This window comes from Haliotis asinina, chromosome 3 (assembly GCF_037392515.1).
Source record: "Haliotis asinina isolate JCU_RB_2024 chromosome 3, JCU_Hal_asi_v2, whole genome shotgun sequence".
NCBI lineage: Eukaryota > Metazoa > Mollusca > Gastropoda > Lepetellida > Haliotidae > Haliotis > Haliotis asinina.
In genome coordinates, this window is record NC_090282.1 from 40,258,206 (window position 1) to 40,278,476 (window position 20,271).

The 20,271-nt window shown below is 40.0% G+C and overlaps 2 protein-coding genes across 2 annotated transcripts; both read right to left on the reverse strand.

The window, feature by feature from the left end:
- Window positions 1-5,275: 5,275 nt before the first annotated feature.
- On the reverse strand, window positions 5,276-10,020 carry LOC137277995 (pyrroline-5-carboxylate reductase 2-like). The gene is made up of 6 exons (XM_067810023.1): window positions 9,594-10,020; window positions 8,575-8,639; window positions 8,058-8,237; window positions 7,681-7,893; window positions 6,379-6,471; window positions 5,276-6,232 (listed from the first exon to the last, which is right to left on the reverse strand). The coding sequence occupies exons 1-6, from the start codon at window positions 9,685-9,687 to the stop codon at window positions 6,047-6,049; spliced, it is 831 nt and encodes a 276-aa protein (XP_067666124.1). The 5' UTR covers window positions 9,688-10,020; the 3' UTR covers window positions 5,276-6,046.
- A 3,670-nt stretch (window positions 10,021-13,690) lies between these two features.
- Window positions 13,691-17,422, reverse strand: LOC137277996 (uncharacterized). Its single transcript, XM_067810025.1, has 3 exons — window positions 17,095-17,422; window positions 15,242-15,394; window positions 13,691-14,769 (listed from the first exon to the last, which is right to left on the reverse strand). Exons 1-3 carry the CDS (start codon window positions 17,342-17,344, stop codon window positions 14,582-14,584), a joined length of 591 nt encoding a protein of 196 aa, XP_067666126.1. The 5' UTR covers window positions 17,345-17,422; the 3' UTR covers window positions 13,691-14,581.
- Between the last annotated feature and the right edge of the window lie 2,849 nt (window positions 17,423-20,271).

The following is a 20,271-nucleotide window of genomic DNA, read 5'->3' on the forward strand; positions in this document are numbered from 1 at the left end:
TTTTTGGAAGTTGTTGACACACCAATGTCAGTGAGTGAATGAATTCAGTTTTACGCCACACCCAGCAATATTCCAGCTATATGACGGCGGTCTGTATTAATCAAGTCTGGACCAGACAATCCAGTGATCAATAATAGGAGCATCGTTCTGCGCAACTGGTAACCGATCACATGTGTCTAACCAAGTCAGCGAGTCTGACCACCCGTTCCCGTTAGTCGCCTCTTACGACAAGCATAGTCGCCTTTTATGGCAAGCATGGCTTGCTTATTACCTTCAGGGTCGACACACCTATGTAATAATGGAAGTATGTCATCAATATCCAATAATATACTCTTGGGAATAACTGATCGCCCGTCATTTGGCGGAATATAGATGTAAATGTTGCTACAAACATACTTCGGCTTGACTTGGCTTTAGGCAGGATTTCACAAATGGAGTGTTAGCACGATATGAGTGGAAAGGCCGAAATGGTGCGGACCGGATGTTTTGACGTTTACAATAAACAGAAAGTATATAATAAAATGTAAAGACAAACAAAAACGTCTTTGAGAAAATTCGCTGGATCAGCTAAAACGCCCTGGAGGTTTGAATGCGTTAATAACATTTCATGTATGGCTGATGCAACACATGATGCAACCTTCCTGAAACACTTTCCTCTTTCTCATAAAATCTGCACTTAATGTACGTGCCGCTCTACTTATCCAAATAAAAACATCCTGAGAGACTCGGGTTCACTGTAACACAGCTAACGCAAGATTAATTTGGACTTTGCCCTTTTGAAATATATTGACCGTTGACAGAGCACACTACACTGATACATGTCTGCAGCAGTAAGTGCAGTGTCAATATCATATGGGAATCAACCCTGCGCCGCCTCCATATACGTTGACGATATGAGAATTTATAACACCGTCCAGCCCTTTTTGTTTTTTGTTTTTTTGATATTTAATTATTTGTTATCATGCCCCTAGAAGGTCACTTTACTTGTTCTTTATACATGTTTACCACCGCACTCAGCAATAGTCCGTCTACATGGCGGGAGTTTGTAATTAATCGAGTCAGGTCCCGACAATCAAGTGGTCAACAGTATGAGCAACGATCTGCACAATTGTGATGCGATGACATATGTCAACCCGAACCTGACCACCCGATCCCGTTAGTCGCCTCTCACGACAAGCATGGGTTACTAAAGGCCAATTCTAACCCGAATCCTCAACTGTATGAAAAGAATGTAACGCACTTACGAAAATGTCTCAGCTTGTTTCCAGCTTAAAATCAATCACTCCACGGTACGGCAAAAAGTTTACGGTGCATGCAAATTGTCACCGTTTCCCTCTTGCATCTATAAGTGACGTATGGGCACAACAGACGTATAACATTAATTTAGTATGCTTCTCTCCACATGTGCAGTTAATGCCAAACTTCTTAACTCTTAATAAAATTGATTTCTGTTTGACAGGTACATTTAAGATAACACACAAGACAAATTTATGATAGTATACAAGCTTTGGCTTAGAGTGAAGCTAACGCTCCTGGGGTATGTTCTTTATCGACTTTGTGTAAGTGTTACACTCTCATGTCTGGCCTTTACTTTCTTTATACATACATGATCCCTCAAAACTGTATTCACCACCTAGATATATCAGCGTCTTAGTTTTTTACAGTGGAAGTTGTGTAAACCGGCACTCATCGGGACTGAATACATGTACATAATCCATTTTAGACAATGTGCCGGATTGGAGAGCTGATGATAATGTAAAAGCCACAAATGGGACTGAGATTTTATGCCGGTGTTGCCAACTTACCGGAATGGACAGATGCCGGTTTTTGACAGCTTCCACGGTATATTTCTTGTACTCGAATTTGGTGAAATATTTGAGAAACAATATTTGATTACAAACGGAAGTATGTCTCCTGAAGAGAGGCTGTAGACAAGGTAATGCCCTCTCCCTTCATATTTTCATGAATGTGATGTCAATTCGGTGATCACATTGGCAAAAGATTTCTACATTATAAGGATATCATTCAGTGAGCTATTACAGACCCGACATTAACTTACCTGTTCTTCGGATATAATTTGCAGAAACTGTTGATACTGTGATGTTTTGTTTCAGGTGCTTGTGACGCGTGAAGATGCTGGTTAGAATTTGATCTTCAGTAACCTGTACTTGTCGTAAGAGGCGACTAACGAGACCGGATGGTTATTTACATCCCGCCGCCATATAACTGGACTATTGCTGAGTGCGGCATAAAACTACATCCCCTCACTCACTCAGGTGCCAGATCAGTCATAAGTAGCTTGGATCGGTGTAATGAAACACAGTTACATGTTTACCAGAATTTGAAGCTAACATTTAAGATCACTTCCATAGGGTTCCCTTTACGTTAAGCAATGACACCTGGCCATCAGCTCCACATACCGCCCAAGCAGGTATAATCGGGGCAGTGAATCTCCACAGTCACTGGTCCAACTGGCTATTGAATTTTCATGGGGTCACCGGTTTTGGATGGTACTCTTTCGTAATGATTTGCTTAGTTTCTACATTCAGATTTGGCCATAGTGAAGTATTTTTGTGGGCAAGTTACCTTCAGGAACAGCTACTCCGAATGACCAACAAAATTTGGAAACTACGTGTATTTCGTACACTGGGTGACTCCAGTAATGATATCATTCTCTAACATATATTCAGTACCGCCATCATAAACTTTGATCACATACATATAATAGCATTCATTTGTATAACATACATGCAGCCCGAATTTCTGCCAGTGCCATTATTCTTCAAGCTGACTGGTAGCCTACTGGTTAAAGTGTTCACTCGTCACGCCGAAGACCCCGGTTCCAATCCCCACATGGGTACAATGTGTGAAGCCCATCCCTGGTGTATCCCGGCATGATATTGCTGGAATATTGTTGAAAGCGTAAAAACCATACCAACTCACTCATATCTCATTGTGCCAATCATTGGATTGTCTGGTCCAATATCGATTTGTTTACAAACATCATACAGCTGTACTACTGCTGAAACAAACATAGGCTCATGATACATGTACAATTGTATAATCGACTCTGCTTTTAGCTTGTGTGGACATGGAGGCGGTTTTGTTGCTTTTATCTACTTGAAATCATGGGTTCAAACTCCCATCGCCAGACGCCCGGGGCAAATCGGTTTTTATTTCGGGCAATCAAACAATGGTATCGTACCTGTCCGTTGGCTACTAGATAATTTCTGCTTACGGTTTCAAACTGCAAATACACTTCGATTTCATTTCATATCTGCTAAACATGTACCCACTGAATTTCACAATGATAATAAAGTTGAGTTATTTTTGTTTGCCATTTATCGCTTCTTAATAAATAGTCCACTAAACATTAACATCAAATAACATGTCGATTTATTCTTTCATATTTAAATTATCATAATTATGTCATTAAAATAATGGCAAGTGGAAAATTTGTCAGGACTACTCTCAAAAAGTCACTTGTCCTGTGACAATTTAAGTGGTTTTTAAAAAAACTTGAACCCCTGGAAATAGGTATCATAACTAGCATTCTAAATGATAAGTCGCCTGCACCTATCACCACACGCCCACGACCCATTTCTTGTTCTTATTTCTAAAACATATCTTTTTCCGTATTCATCTTGAATAATCAATAATACCCACATAGGTATGTTTTATAGTCTCTGTTATAATAACATGAATATATTCGCCGCAGGTGTAATTAAAAACCCATATGCACACGGAGTAAATAGTACATACATATGTTACAGTCCCATTGTGAAAATATTCATTCATTTCGTGAAATGACTAAGAGGGTCAGTCATTTCTCGTCACATTGTGTGACAACAATCAGTATACTTCAGTCATTTCATTAAATGTCATGTCATTCATATGTGGCGGACAAGGGTTTGTAAGCTGTGGCTGCTATGGACACGGCAAGTGTCAAACAAACAGGTGTAAATGTTTTAAAGCCAAGCTGAGGTTCTGCTGCAATAGTTTTAACTTTTAGTGACAATAAGTGATATTGTAATTGTTATCCGCTTTTGTAGATTAGGTCATTAAGTGAACTTTCATAAACTGACTGAAGTATATTGATTGTTGTTACACAGACTGACGCGAAATGGTTGACCCTCGTAGACGAAAATGACTGAATTCACGACATGACTGATATCACAGTCTGACTCTAACATATATACATTGTATTTTGTTTGTTCATTCAGTCAAAATTCGCACTTGCGTTCCTCAGTTGTGTTGAAGGTAGATATATATTGAGTAAACTATTTACACCACAAACAGTAATAATCCCGCAAACATTGTTGTCATCATATCCCTATTAAAGGCGTCTATTAAACGACAGTGCCTGTGTGCATGCGTGCGTGCGTGTGTACGTACCTACGTGCGTGCGATGTGTGTGTGTCTGTGCAATGCTTTACTTTCTGTTTCAGATCCACATGTTCCGGGTCTCTTAAGAGGAGACATTCAATAACACAGCAACAAGATAAGAAACGCCCGTAGTCAAGCGGTATACACGAGTCTAAAAGCTAAGTTCACGAGAAACTCGGCATTGCATCCTCAACAAATATCACATTAACAAGAGCTATACACGTATTATCGTAGTGGAATACATTAGCCTATAAATCGTCGCACTTGCTAAAAGTGGGTTCACAAAACGACTGTTTCAAAACAGAGTACTACGCGATTGGAACGTGTCGACAACCCGATCCTGTTAGTCCCCTCTTAGGACACTGTATTGTTCAACTGCAATACTGTGATAAAGAATATCAAATATATAGAAATAATATATAATACTGCGTTACATGAAGAAAAGAATGTTCTTGAATCCATGACAATTAAAAATAGAAATCGATGGCAAATGGAAACTCAATGACTCATGAGTCTTAAGTTCACTCACACCCAGAAAGCGTGCAAAATATGACGTCATGAATGAGCAAGTGAACGAGTATGGTTCCACTCCGCTGTTAACAATATCCCAGCAATATCACGACACAAGAAATGGGCTTCACACATTGTCCCCTTATGGCGAATCGAACCGGAGACTTCGGTGTGATGAGAGAACGCTTTAAGCACTAAGCCCCGTCATGAATGACTTTCCATGTGAGACTGTATCACCCATTTTCAATGAATCGGAAAGCAAGTGTTGTTTCAGATGACGAGTAAGTCAGTCTTGATTCTACTGACATTGTGAATCCAGCTTAAAACACGTGTGTCGTGTGAATAAATCAGTACACAAATACGCAAAAGATAAAAAAAATATCGCTCATAAATTATTTATTATGCTAATATAAAGACAGTCACAATAAATCTCAAGTGGATAAACAAAAGTGGAACACCGAATGCGAGAATGATATAGCGATTTGATTCAACTGCATAAATCTGAGATTCTTCTATCAAGTCGACACGCTCGCCATGTCAAAGAGCTTCCCCATGCAGTAACGCCCGACGGTCGTGCGGCATCACATTTGTTCACATTTGCTCATGTAACTTTCTGAGCCTTCGCTTTTGTTATTTCGTTACCACCTTAAGTCCAGCCTTCTGTAATACCCGTTCACATTTCGGTGGCCCAGTTGATACTATATGTTCGGGTTGTCATTTGTATTGCATATACTGAGACCCTTTCAGTATACTTCAGTATACAGCTCTTAGCTTACACAATAAGTACATAAACAATAAATATGTTAAGAAAATAGGTATCATTGTTGTATCATAAATAACTGAATGTCAAATAATGACGAAAGCCTATTAAATTTGTATCATCCCGATTCATTTGAATTTAAAGAATTTCAGTTTTTGAGCATTTCTTTCACTGGTTGATGGTCAAAAGGTTATACATGTCATGAGTGGCCCCATACAGTGCAATGGTACTTTACAAATTCACTAAGTGGCTTCTAAAACCACCCAGTTGTGTTGTGCCGCAAATAAACTTTGAGAAGATTGTCCTTTCTAACTGAAGCTCTGATCACCTGGACATTTCATTTTTTCGTTAATCATAGTAGTTGAGTTGAGGGAACACTATATACACTGTTCACTTCTTCTGTCCCAGCTCTCTAGCTCGAAGTGTTGCCACTTCCACTGCATCTATCAAAGCCCCCCTAAACCCAGCCTTCTCAAGTTTATGCATGGCAGCAATGGTGGTTCCCCCGGGGGAGCAGACTTCATCTTTTAGTTGACCAGGGTGTTTTCCAGACTCCAGAACCATCTTGGCAGCTCCCTGGAAATCAAGGACAAATCTCGAGAACGTGGTAGAGTTTCCATGCTTTGCTAAGTTTAGTAGGCTTGCAAGAAAGGATGGCGAGTTATCTCCCTTATGTGGACTAGCACATGGACTGCCGTTTGGAAATGGCCATACTCTCTCACCATCATGGTCTGTGCTGCAAGCTTCATGGCCAGGTCTCTGGGGATCCCCATCTTCACGCCTCCGTCTGATAGGGCCTCGATTGCTGTAAATGCCTGGAAATGTGATTTAGTAGTATCACAGGAGTGGGACTAAAGTCCAACAGGAAAAAAAACATTTCATGGTGTATGATTAATGTATGTATTCCAGAGAGCAGACGATCTGATAGACTAACAACTAAAGTCTCTGACATATTCTATTGCAAAAGGTCATTGTAAATACAACAACATAATGAAATGGATCCATAGGACTTTCTTCATTTTCAGAAGCTAAGGAAATCTAGACGTGCCACTTTTTCTAGACTTGCGTGGGCTTTCTTGGATATATTTGCTTCAAGGTCTGTACTAGATTTGCCACATTTTCTAGACTTCCGTGTGCTTTCTTGGACATATTTGCTTCAGGGTCTGTACGACAGATTATAGATTCGACAGTGTCCTTAATTTGCATTATAATAAACAGCATATTACTCAGTGTAGGCTGTTATAGACAGACGGGGTAAAATCCACATACTTTCAGTCCTTCTTAATTAATTAACATACGAGAAACCAGGATTGTTCGATATTTGGGTAGGTGAAAAACCATCCTAGAGATTCAGATTGCCCAACTCTATCTCATTCAGCAGGAATGCTGATGCAAGAAATAAACAAACGAAATCGTTTAGAGTTACTAATAAGTGGCGAGATGAAATGTATTCGACTTTAATTATTACTTCAGGTAAATCACAACAGGTTAACGGCTTTCAAATCGCATGTTACAGAAAGGTCTCCTTGAGCAATGGTAGGGGTGGCAGTGTTCAGTTTTACACCGCTTTGGCAATATTCTAGCACCATCACGGGGGGAGACACCCAAAGTGGGCTTCACATGTTGTATCCATATGAGGAATCGAACTCATGTCTTCTGGCGACGAGCGAAGCAGTGTTAGTAATAAGGCCACGAGCTCATTTGTCTAATAAGCTCGTGGCCTTATTACTAATACTACTAACGACCTGTAACCACTGGGCTACCCCATCGGGTTCACAGTACATTATTAAGTGCAGGGGTGGTCCATTATATGTGTATTTTAATTAGTAGGCATAATGGGAGTAGGCATAATGGGAAGATACCGTCCATAATATGATTATTTTTTTAGTAGTCAGAATAGGAGTAGTCATAATGGGAAGATACCGTCCATTACATGTGTATTTTAATTAGTAGTCATAATGGGAGTAGTCATAATGGGAAGATACCCCCATCGCCCCTGCTGTGGTGATAGTGATGGTGCTTACATATGCTGGACCGCTGCCGCTGACTCCGGTGGCACAGTCTTGTAGACTTTCTGGTACTTCCTCGCACTGCCCTACGCTCCTCACCAACGTCATCACCAACGACACATCCTCACCCCGTGCCGTTATTCCCCGTGACAATACCGCCGCCCCCTGACCTACCAGGGCGGGAAGATTTGGAACAACCCGTATAAGACGAGTCCCGGTGGGCAACCCCTGGAAGGGAAAATGAAAGTCCACAAACATTGAACATTGTTCATCGGTACACAATACACAATCATACGAAGCAATATGAGCACGGAAAAAACACGACGTGGGAAAAGACTGACTGACAGAATGATGTATCCTAACGTAAGAAATAACAGTATCTATCGTTATACCTTCTCTAGGGTATCCATGGTGATTCCCGCGGCTATGGAAATTATCACCTTATCGGCTGTGACAGTTTCTGCTACTTCTTCTAACACAGCGGTCACCATGTATGGCTTGACAGCAATGAAAACCAAGTTGCTGCGTCTAACGACCTCCTGGTTATCCCCCGTTACCATGACACCCATGTCCTGCAAATCATGCAATGCATATTCTTCAAAATTCGAAAAGGTCACGCCCGTGTACTTCATATTAAGAGCGACATAATGAGGGCGCCTTGCAAGGGTTAGTTTTACACGGCAATAAGCAGTGTTCCAGCTGACTGTACGCAAAAGCAGACAATCTGGTTTCACCCTGTCATCGAACGAGCTCGGTCCGCTCCAAGATCCTGGAAAATTAATCATACGCTCCTGAATCGCTTCTTTCGAAAAGAATGGTTTGCAAAGAATTAATCTGCAATCCAGAATCCTAGCTACGTTTTGAAAACTGATGATTCAGTGGCGGAAATTAACGTCTGTCATACTCTACCTTGAGAATATTCGGGGCCTCGGGGTGTCGGCGGCTGGCTGTAACGTTGCACGCTTTTACGAGCCCTGGAAGGTATTACACTATAATAGCAACTGCGTGTATTCTTTTTTATTAATACCTACAAGAGCGAACATATCGGGAGTCATATTTTTCATACGATGTCCTAGGGCACAATATCACTTTGTCATGGTGACATGACGTCATGTACAATGCTATGACGTCACGTTTCATCCATGACGTTGCGTTTTATATGCGGAGGCGGCGACGGCGGGTAGACAGTCTGTTTGAAAGTAGGATTGGGTATATTTTCCTCAATTTGATGGCTTCGGTAATAAATAGAATATTACATTCGTGCCTATATCATACCATGTTTACGACCATCGTGCCTAAATATCGGTACATCCCTCGCTCTTGCTCGAGAAATATCGGCATTTAGGCACTTGTGTCGTAAATATGATCTGATATGGGTACCCATATAGTATCCTCTATATACAATACCTTTCATGCGAATATATTATAACGTTAAATCTTACAAGACTGAATACGTCACGTGTCAGTTTAAAAATAATGAGAAATGGATATTCATTGGTAATCCAGTTGTAGCTAACGTATATACATGTATCTTAGCTAATCCAGCGGAAGATGTTTTCAAAGGTTTTCCCTAGATTTCATCGTTATATGCACATGAATGATTTCGTTATGTAAGGATGCACTAAGCCCTATGATAGCGTCCTGTTGATAATCGAGTTTGTCCCGCTTCGTCGGGTTGAGTCTGTCATCAAGATCTATACAAGTATCTCGTTCGACAAACAGCTAGGGATGTTTTCCAAAACCATACTGTACCTCTACGAGGTGCTTTTACACTACAGGTCTCATTGAATAATCGCTGTCTATACACTTAATCAGCTGTTCTTGTATTGGTCTGTGCTATTCACACAAAGTCACGCTACATCAAAATAACGCTGATTGCATACAAAACCATACATAAGAATACAAATAGGAAGAACTACACAACTCACCTGTCTTAACGAAGCCGCTCGCGAGTGCTTGAGCCATCTTTCCTGCTCCCAAAAAACCTACCCGTAAATCTGGAGGTAGAGTGTTCGCTGCCATTCTGACTTCTCTAATTTAGACGAAAGAATATAAGACGTTCTTACACTTACAGTGTAAGATCAGTTTAAGAAGGGAAAGGTATAATCTCTCGTGACGAGACAAAACCTACCATGTGTGGTCGATACTACGTGCAAAGGGTTATTCACAATGTTAGTGCGGTTGATCTAACAATGGCCTTATCGGAATATTACAGCAAAAACGAAGGAACTGTTGTGCATGTAGTGGGCTTTCTAACGGACGTTAACTAGTGTGTGTAAAACTCTCTATTAGCTAGAGAAGCAACTCCAAGAAAACGCGAAAGGTTGTGCGATACATGTGTGAGCAAAGGGAAGTAACTGGTCACTGATATACCTTTGGAATACCACAAATAACTTTTTTTTGTTTGCTGTAGAAAGTGCATATCCAACGGAAAGATGACGGTGGAAGCTATGAACCCAGGGATATGCAAATATGAGTACCTGACATGATGAACAAACGTATACCTATAATTCTATTCTACACAATATATCGCATCACTAAGACATGCCGTAGAATCTAATCACTAAAGATGTGAAACAGGCATTCCAGGTCAGAGTATTGGTCCAAGGAGGCGACTTAAACCATCGGGTCGTCAGGCCTAGAGAACAGACTGGGTTGTTTGGCATCTCATCCCAACTGCACAGACCAATGACACGTATCAATGACATGTGTCACATTACAGTGAGTGAGTATCGTTTTACGCCGCTTTCGGCAATATTCCAGTAATATCACGTCAGTGGACACCAGAAATGGACTGCACACAATGTACCCATGTCGGGAATCGAACTCTGGTCTTCGGTGTGAAGAGCGAACGCTTTAACCATTGGGCTACCTCACCATCCCTCGATCATTTACAGATCCCCTGTAAATAGTTAGAATACAACCTAAGGTTTCATGAGAACAAGGATCGTTATTGTAGTGGTTTACATGTATTTATCTAAAGATATATTACTTTTCACTTGTATTTATAAATGTCATATTGGTATTTTTCAGTGTTGATAAACATTGGTGCAGAATGTGACATTTTATTAGGATTTGTGTACATTCCACGAAGGCATGCATCCTTCTGTGGTGACAATGTTAATAATAATGGCATAACTGTTTTGGAAGAAACTCTTTTGGAAACAGCTAAAATCAGACCCCTTAATCATGCTATGTGGTGACTTCATCCCAAGGACTGATCAACTACCTGATTATGTCGAACCAAACAGTCATGTGGATGTTTCCAAGGCATACAGACAACGCCGTTACCTGCCAGGTAGTGTGCCAGGTAGTTGACGTTTACCTGTCAGTATCCCACACCTGTTGACGACGTGCCTTTACCTGACCTACGGTATACCCAGTACTTCCAGCTTGACGATAGGGGGTGAGCAAGAGGTATAGTGTCTGTACCCGGGGTCCCTTGGAGTTTTACCGTAGTTCCTCCAGCAACCACAAGACGATGAATCGGATGCCTAACAAATAACCCTAGCGATTCGTAAAGTGGGGTGTATAACCCAAATGATTGTAAAGAAGTGTTTAACTAGTTTGTGGTGCCCATTCCGTTGTAATCGTTAATCATGTAGGGGTGTGTAGTCGGAAGACTCGATCATTTATCGCCTTTTTTAAGCCTAAACAACATGCAGTCAGCAAGACTCTTAGAGGTGGGTTAGGGACAAAATACTTTTCAGGAATTCATCTTTATTTATTTTACTCTTTGCCGATGACCCGGGTTCGATTCCCCACATGGGTACAATATGTGAAGCCCATTTTCGGGTGTCCCCCGCTGTGATTGTGCTGGAATATTGCTAAAACGCGGCGTAAAACTAAACTCACTCACGCGTTGTTTTACTCTTTGCTGAGTGGCTTGTTTGTAGAGGTACAGTTGTTTTCACTGTCTGTGAAGAGCAATATCAGCGTGGGGTCACGTGGACTCTATATTGCAAATAATTTGAAGGCGAAGTCTGCTGTTTATGACATCACAAACGATTAAAAAATAGACCATCTGAGTTGATGCTTTCGATTTCAAATTTCGAAGAACAATGAGCTAAAGGGGTATGTACAAAATCTACTCGCAACCCACAGTTACGGATTATCATGTCCCATGTATGTTCCTCGAAGTTCATCTTAACTGGGCCTGTTGTGTATTGCCAGGATAGTTAGCCCATGAACATGGTTTCTGAACACAGATGTCACAAAACGTACAAAACTGCCCTTCTCCAGATACTGAAACACACAAAGACACACAGACAGACACACGCACACTTTTCAATAACGCAAGCCTTTTCAGTATCAAGAAACCACACTGAACACTAATGATGCTTTTGTGGTATCTGATTTGAAGAACAAAAAGAAAGAGAGATTACTGGACATCAAAAGTATTTTCACTTCTCATATCAAATTGTAGTTTTAAGATCCAAAGAATGAACAATTAAGTGTTGTTTGTTTTTATTGTTATTGTTGTTTGTTAAGTGAAAATATAGAGGATATGACTGAATTATTTGGAAGCGAATAGCCATGTTTCAGTGGTTCGAATTCAGTCGCAAGGGAGACAACTCAATCAAACCTGAAGTCATCTGCAGACCAGTGAGTGAACATTGTATGATGTTCGTTGCACATTCGTCCATGCAGAGACCATATAATTTATTATATGGTCTCTGGGTCATGCCAGTAATTATCCATAAAATATATGACGAAGGTAAAGAGATGAAACTGGTTTAATAGACAGGTGTCTGAAATATTGTGGGTGCAGCATTGATAAGCATTATATCATTGTGTGTATTTTAACATGAAAACGGAAGGAAAGTCTGAAGACACGGGTCTAAAAGGTGAGTTTAGTTTTAGTCTGCTACCATAACACGACAGGGGCCACCAGAAATGGTCTTCGCGCATTCAGGGGTGTAGCTACCATTATACAAAACCCATTCTTACACATGGTTTCTGCTATTGAACTATACTATGTAAACTTAAAACTTTGCAACCTGTCGGGCTTACACGACAAAATGCACCTGGGAAAGTGAACCCAACAACATTAATCACTTGGTTACCTCACAGCCCAGGTGACCGTGAAGATCCAGGGTAGAACAGACCTTCAGCAAGCCAAGCTTGCCACAAAAGGCGACTATGCTTGTTGTGAGAAGCGATCAGCTGGTCAGGCTCACTGACTTGGTATGGTTCCCAGATCAATGCTCATGCTGTTGATTACTGAACTGTCTGGCCCAGATTCGATTATTTACAGACCGCTGCCATATAGCTGGAATATTGCCAAATGTGATGTAAAATTAAATTCACTCACTCACTCACATCCCTGGTCTGAAAGTTTACCACTTTGGTGAGTCTCAGGAACATGGGTACAGCACTGACACCCCAAAAACTTTCGTTGTTTATTGGCATCCTCAAGGGAAACAACTGTAGGTACCAAATTTCAAGAGGTTTAGAATGGACAAAAATAAGTTTTGTACTGAAGACAAGAAACAAGCACATGAGATGTGATGATGAGATGAGAGGCACATCATGATACAGGCTTTTACAAAAGTTCAGTTTCTGACAAGAGTGAGCGAGTGAGTTTAGTTTTACACTACTTTTAGCAACATTCCCTTCAATATCACGGTTGGGGACACCAAAATGAACTTCACACATTTTACCCATGTGGGGAATCAAACGGGATCTTCAGTGTGATGAGCAAACACCTTAATTACTATGCTAACCACCATCCTGGTTTCTGTCAAGACATGCCACCTCAAGTATTAACTGTTCACACTTGCTGTAACCCATTATCATGAACTTGCGATTGGGGATTATCTGAGATCAGCACATACTGACATCACACTAAGTGACACACTCTGCATTAAACATCTGCACATCCATCAAGAATAGTGCTTGAATGGGATTCAACAGCTCCAGACATGACTAGCTTATTGCCTTAAAAATACAGATTTGTCTCATGTAGAGTCTAATACAGAACTAATGGTGATAATGAACCATATTATATACAACAAGGGAAACAGTTGTTTTTGGTCAGGTAAGTTTATTATAAAAACGAAATGGGTATACAAATGATGGGAAATGGTCTAGGATTACAATGTGTCTGTAAATGTGTTTTTATAAAACTGTAAGAAAAAATTAAGAATATTAACGTTGACCTTCGTTTAGATGTTATTCAGACGGAATTTTCACGAAGTTCCATCACATTAATCACAAGATTAAAAGGCTCTGTTTAACAAACTAAATTTCAACTTACTGTCGTCAACTGCAAATTTCACTCCTTAACAAAAATCAGCTTTAAAGTATTTTAGATAAAACATGTTTGGGTAATCATGCAATTGATCCAGCTGAAAATGGTCAACATGGGTATATGAATGTATAAAATCATTATATACAGACGGAATGTTAATGAATCTTGTCCATCATGAAAATGGATCTACTAGCATCTCATTTAAAAAAATAGTGTAGAGAATCATAAACACTCCTATCAATGAATATATACAATGCATTGGTTAATCAACACTCTATTTACACTGATAAATATGAGCAACACACTCTGAGATTTCACAATGCATCAAGGCAAATACGGAATTCTCATTAAAATAGTTTTTTGTTTGAATTCATTTTTCTTTTGCATAGTCATTTGTTGATCATGATGTGAAACATAATGTTTATGTTTATAGCTATTGTTTCATTAGAGTAAACACTTACACACTTTTATTGCAGTCACTAGCACAATTACAAAAAACGTAAAATGAATAATGATATTAATCAAAATATGGGCTTTTCATCCCGTGATTTAAAAAGTCATGTCTCTATGGATCATGATGAGTTACATTTATGTTTCTTGACTGCTTATACCACTTCTTGATTCTATACTGTACAAGAATAATACAAAATAGTCGGCCTATTACTAATATCCATCATCCTTAGTTTTCTTAGATGCCTTATACAGCAGGTAGCCTGACACCAAAGATGCCAGCCCAGAAATGCAGCACAGACCATAAGACCAGGACAGGAAGTTCATGTCGGGTCGCGGCACCCATGAACGGTCTTCTTTCTTCACCCCAAACACTATGAGGGCAATCAGAATGAGGACAACTGAAACACAATCAAACAGCTATGAAATAAAGTAAAGTGGGTGAGTATTGTTTTACAACGCACTCAGCAATATTCTAGCTACATGGCAGTGTTCTGTAAATGATCTTCGTTTGGACCAGATAATCCAGTGATCAACAGCATAAGCACTGATCTACACAACTGGGATACCATGACATGTAAACCAAGTTTACATGACAATGGTCTTTAACTATTCAGGTCTGGACCAGACAATCCAGTGGTTTACATCTACACAATTTGGGATACAATGACATACATCCACAAAGAGTCTGACAACTCAATCCACATTAACTGCCTCTTAAGACAAGCATGGGACTCTGACGGCAACTTCTATTGTTCTAACTGAGATATTAAGACAGTTGGTCGAGGAAAAGTACTTTTTCCACTTTGTTCTTCAGATCTCAATGAGTTGTCTGCTCACACAGAACATTAACCGTAACACCTATGTACTTACAGGCAAACAGATTGACAGCAGATGTAGTTATCAGAATCAGCTCTTCAAGGGCTTTGGGAAAGAGCTTGAACAAGAAGAGGACAAGTGCGATGACATTGAGGCCTTGGACCAACAGGGTGAAACTGACCATCACCTGCACCGAGATGAACCATGCTGCAACAGAGAGGACACAATCAGACAGATGGGTCGGGACTCTGGGTTAGATGGGATTCATATAATAATGATTTCATTCAGAAGTGAATATGTCAGCAGCAAAAATAGTTTCAAATCATATAACAAAATACTAATAGTATGTGCACTGGATGTGCTCATGGATTTCAGTTAGACTACCTAGAGCTGCATCAAGGATCAAACTCATGCTGCAAGCTTGAACAGTTGGTCTAGGCTAATGAACATGATCAGTATGATCAACCGACTAAAGTGCAGTTTACCGGGCGCGCTACCTGAGGACTACTGAGCTGCTGCTGTATCCATAGCCCTTGGGCACCCAGCTTCTAGATCCTTAGCCCTTGGGCACCCCCCTTCTAGATCTTTAGGGTTAGTGAGTAAAGGTTAGGGTTGTCTTACCTGTGGTGCGAGTATATCCATCCGAAAAAAAATCGGAAATATTGCACCTGGTAAAGTGCACTACTCCCGATCAACCTACAATTATGCACTACCACCAACAATTAGTTCGCAGAGCGCAGTAGCCACTGTCTCTAGATTAATATTTCTTACACTTGATTAATGTTTCTTACGAAATCCATACCCTCCTTCCCAATTAGCCCTGAGAATCAAAAAAGGGGTGTCTAACCCAAGAGATTGTAAAGGGGTGTTCAACCATAAGCATAATAAGGGTCAAGAATGGATCTTTGATGGGTTAAGTGTTTATTCAGAATGGGAGCTTAATGAGGTACTTAAACTGGAAACTAACTGTAGACAGGTTCACTTGACAAATTTCAATTAATCTCCTTAGAAATGACATAAAATTTGAGTGCTGATCAGACTGAACAACATCTTGTAAACCAATGAAGGTGAAAAACTTCATCGAAGCCTTGACAATCACAGGAGCAACAATCCCATGAAGTGGAATTGCTTCAGGAAATCTGGTAGAAGCACACATGATAGAGAGAAGATATAATGGTTACTAGACTTAGTCTTAGGCAGAGTACCAGCACAATCAATAATAACTCTACGGAAAGGTTCCTCAAAAGCCAGAATATAGGTTTCAGAGGAGCAGTAGGAATTTTCGGAAAGAGTTCCGCCCATTCCACCGTACTCCCCTCTTTTGACATAGAATGTTTCCACCTTCCCCGGTGTAAATTTCCAACACTAAATAAGTTCATTGATTGTTTTTTTTAATACCTGTTCTTGTTTACTGAATGTATATTTAGGGTAAGGTTTGTTTACTGAATATATATTTAGGGGAAGGTATGCATGTCATTTTGATATGTGTGGGGGTACGGGCGGAACTCTTACCGAATTTTCTAATGTGGTTTTCTTTCCACATCTTTTCAAATCTTCATGAACTGGAAATAAGGAAATATTGAGTGTCGCTCAAGTGTAATATTTATTTGACCTTTTCTGAACGATGTAATCATATAGAGTTATCAAGTTTAGAAAGAGGGGCGACATAGAGGACCCGCCAAATCCTAACAAATATGAAAACAGAGTAAACGTTAACCTACAAGGCTGCTATTTGGTTTGAGGGAATGTACGGGAATGTCTGTCTGTAGATTAGTCACCAAACCGTGGACTTCCGTCCTCCATTTTGAAATTCGTTCAATTGTTTACTACCTGAACAGGTACATCAAATCACGAATATTTCAAACTCTAACACCTTAAAACATTGACACATACACCTAGATACTTACGTGGTGACAGCCATTCCCAAATCGGGCGAATCTGTTGCGAGAATATGTACCAACATCCAAGGTAACGCTTGCCATTGTAATCCTTGTAGAAAGTGTAGTCGTTAAAACAGACTTCCCATAAACCGATTTTTGTGAATCTTCCTTGGAATTTATCGAATGATTCCACCCAATATGGACTGGCGAAGGCTAGAACCATGCATCCGACGGCAACAGCGGCGAAAATAAAGCCAAGAATGGCCTCTTTCCCCATTTTTGTGTTGATTTACCTGTCGCAAGCCTTTCGAATTAGGTCATCTCACCTTTTACGAGGGAGTGGACGAGTCTATTTATTGTCATCTGCAGGGAAGATAGGTTGTCGCGGGACAGGTATGCAAGTTCTGTGCTAGTCAATGTACAAGACCACTACTTTCCAGACCTGACAGATAGTAAATGTTGCCTTTTGTTACAAAGAAAAATTCTAATGACTTAATTTGTGTTATGCATTAACTGATTTTCCGAAGAACTATAACTACTGATTGGACGAGTCCAAGTATATCTAACGTTCCAACATATCCAGAGCGAGTCTTCCGATATGAACAGGAAACTCAAATCAGTAGACTTATCTCGGGTTGAACACACACATGTCCTCATTTATGCAAATGAAAAAGTTCGTGGAAATGAAGCTTGCACCCCCTCTTTCTCTAGAGACGTGATTGTACTGTACAAATATGTGAATATTGTTTCTCGAGCTCGTGGCTTAACCAGGGAGACTAAACAGAGAAAATCCCTGGTTTAACTAAACTATTTTAAACATATCGACAACAGATTTGTACGGAAGGGGTATTGATAAACGCTCACTGTGAAAGACCAAAGATCCACATCAGTTTCATCAAAACGCTTCTTTTCATCCGTTGCTAAAACTCTCTCAATAAAAAGAGCTGTTTTTTCACATTGGATTGTGAACGTCTCAGAATTTGAAAGCTTCTCATTGTAATAACAACAGTGAAATGGAATCTGCTAGCCTTTAACCTCTTATACATTCATTTTCCTGAATCATATACATAAAATAAGATAAGAAAGGTAATACAAGATATAACTTTATTATTCCGGAGGAAATTCTTTTTGTACCCCAAACGGCCTTAAAATGAAATGAACATATACCACATAAATAAACACAATAATTATAAACACAAAATGATTGTTGGTAATTCCACATAATTAACCATATAATTAACAAGACTGCGTTAGTAGTTATTGCATGCATGATGACTATTCAAAAACATTTGTTGCATTAATAACACGAATACTGGGTGGTATGAAGGACGGTAGAGTTCTGTTTGCTTCAAGGGAAAGTAATCGAACGCGGCGCCCAGACGAAGTAGTTTTTGATGGTGAGATCAAGTACGGAAACTATTAGTTATAATTTTAGTTGCCTTTTTGACAGTGTGGGAATATTCTCGAAAGACACTGGCAGAATAACAATTTTGAAGAGTTTGTTTTATTTGGGAGCAGACAGCTAGACTCCCATTCCAGCATAAAACAAATAAATTGTAGATCACCACACTTTGAATAAAAGAGTGTCAATTGTCAAGAGAAAGGTTCCTCAAGCGGCGAAGAAAATAAGGTCGTTGTTCCCCCTTTTGGTAAATGTGATTGATTAGTTCTGAAAACGAAAGTTTTGAATATAAAATAACACCCAGATATTTGTAATGGTTCACTTTTTTCAGCATTATCAATTATAAGAGGATGTAGAGATTCCTTATTTCTCCGAAAATCAACTACCATTTCCTTAGTTTTCTTTACATTCAGAAAAAGAAAATTGTTTTTACACGAAGATAGAAATGTTTCAATACCTTTACGATAATTACGTTCAGAATGAGAAAATTAGGCTAGTAACAGCGGTGTCATCTGCGATTTTTACAGTAAACACGTTACTAAACGACAAATAATAGTCACTGGTACAAAACGAAGAGTAAGGGTGAAAGAACAGAACCCTGTGGAGATCCAGTAGTACTAGTAGACGCTGAGAGAAAGCACGACTGATAACCATTGACACTGACATATACTGAGTTCTATGTACCGTGAACTCTTTTCAGAGTTTGCAAGCCCCCAAAGAAAAAAAAATGAGAAGCTGGGGTCCAGGGGCCTCTGGACCCCGGGCGGAGACCTGGTTGGGGGTTGAGGGGGGCGATGCGCCCCCCTGAAGCTGAAGAAAAAAGTGGAACTGATAGGCGAAAAATGAGTGAAAAAGTGGCTTTGATTGATTTACGTTAATTTTTTTTTAAAAAAAGCGTGAGATTATCAATGTCTGCCGTGAGAGCGTGACAAATGCTTAAAAACCGTGCGTCTCAAGCCAAAGGCGTGAGGGTTGGCAGGTCTGTCTTTCACCCATTCGACAATGTTGCTGTTAACGCCTACACAAAACAGTATACTCATCAAAAGGTGTGGTTGGATGGTAATGAATGCGGAAGAAAATCAGTGTAGGAGGACTCATACATTGTTGTTACTATCTCTAGATGAGAGTACATATTTTGCAGGCGGTTTAATGTTGCGTCCCCCGTCCCACGCTCTGGTCTATATGCAATCTGTAAACACTTGAACACTTGCGCCAAGAAGAAATACAACCAAAATGATATCTTGTGTAACATCTAATACACAACGATGTCTCTTCAGAAGTATGACAGATTAACATCGGCTCAATATTACATTTGAACACTTGCGCAAAGAATACAACCAAAAATGCATACGAAATGTGACATATGTATTTGATGGCGCTTTTCCCCTAAAACGCGTCCAGGCATAATATCAAAATATCAGAATGCAATGAATCGAGTCTGGACCAGACATCCCAGTAACTGAAATCATCACTGATATTCGCAATTGTGACGCGATGACATGCATCACATGGTTCAAACTGGGGCATCGGGTTTGAGTGTATGATTTTACGCCACTTCAAGTTCAAGCAATATTCAGTCAACTTCACAACCGGGTGGGTTTACGCATTTTCCCAAGGCGATAGCGGCCCCTGGCAGTATCAGAAGCTATGTTTTCTGTAGCCGTTTTGACAGCTTAACACACGTGCCTATTTAAGGAATCCAATCTTATCCACCTCCCAGCGTAGTTACCTACTTCCTATAGGCACATCAATGTGCATTGGCCTTTCAAATCCAGAGCTTCCCATTGGCTTTTTTTTATATT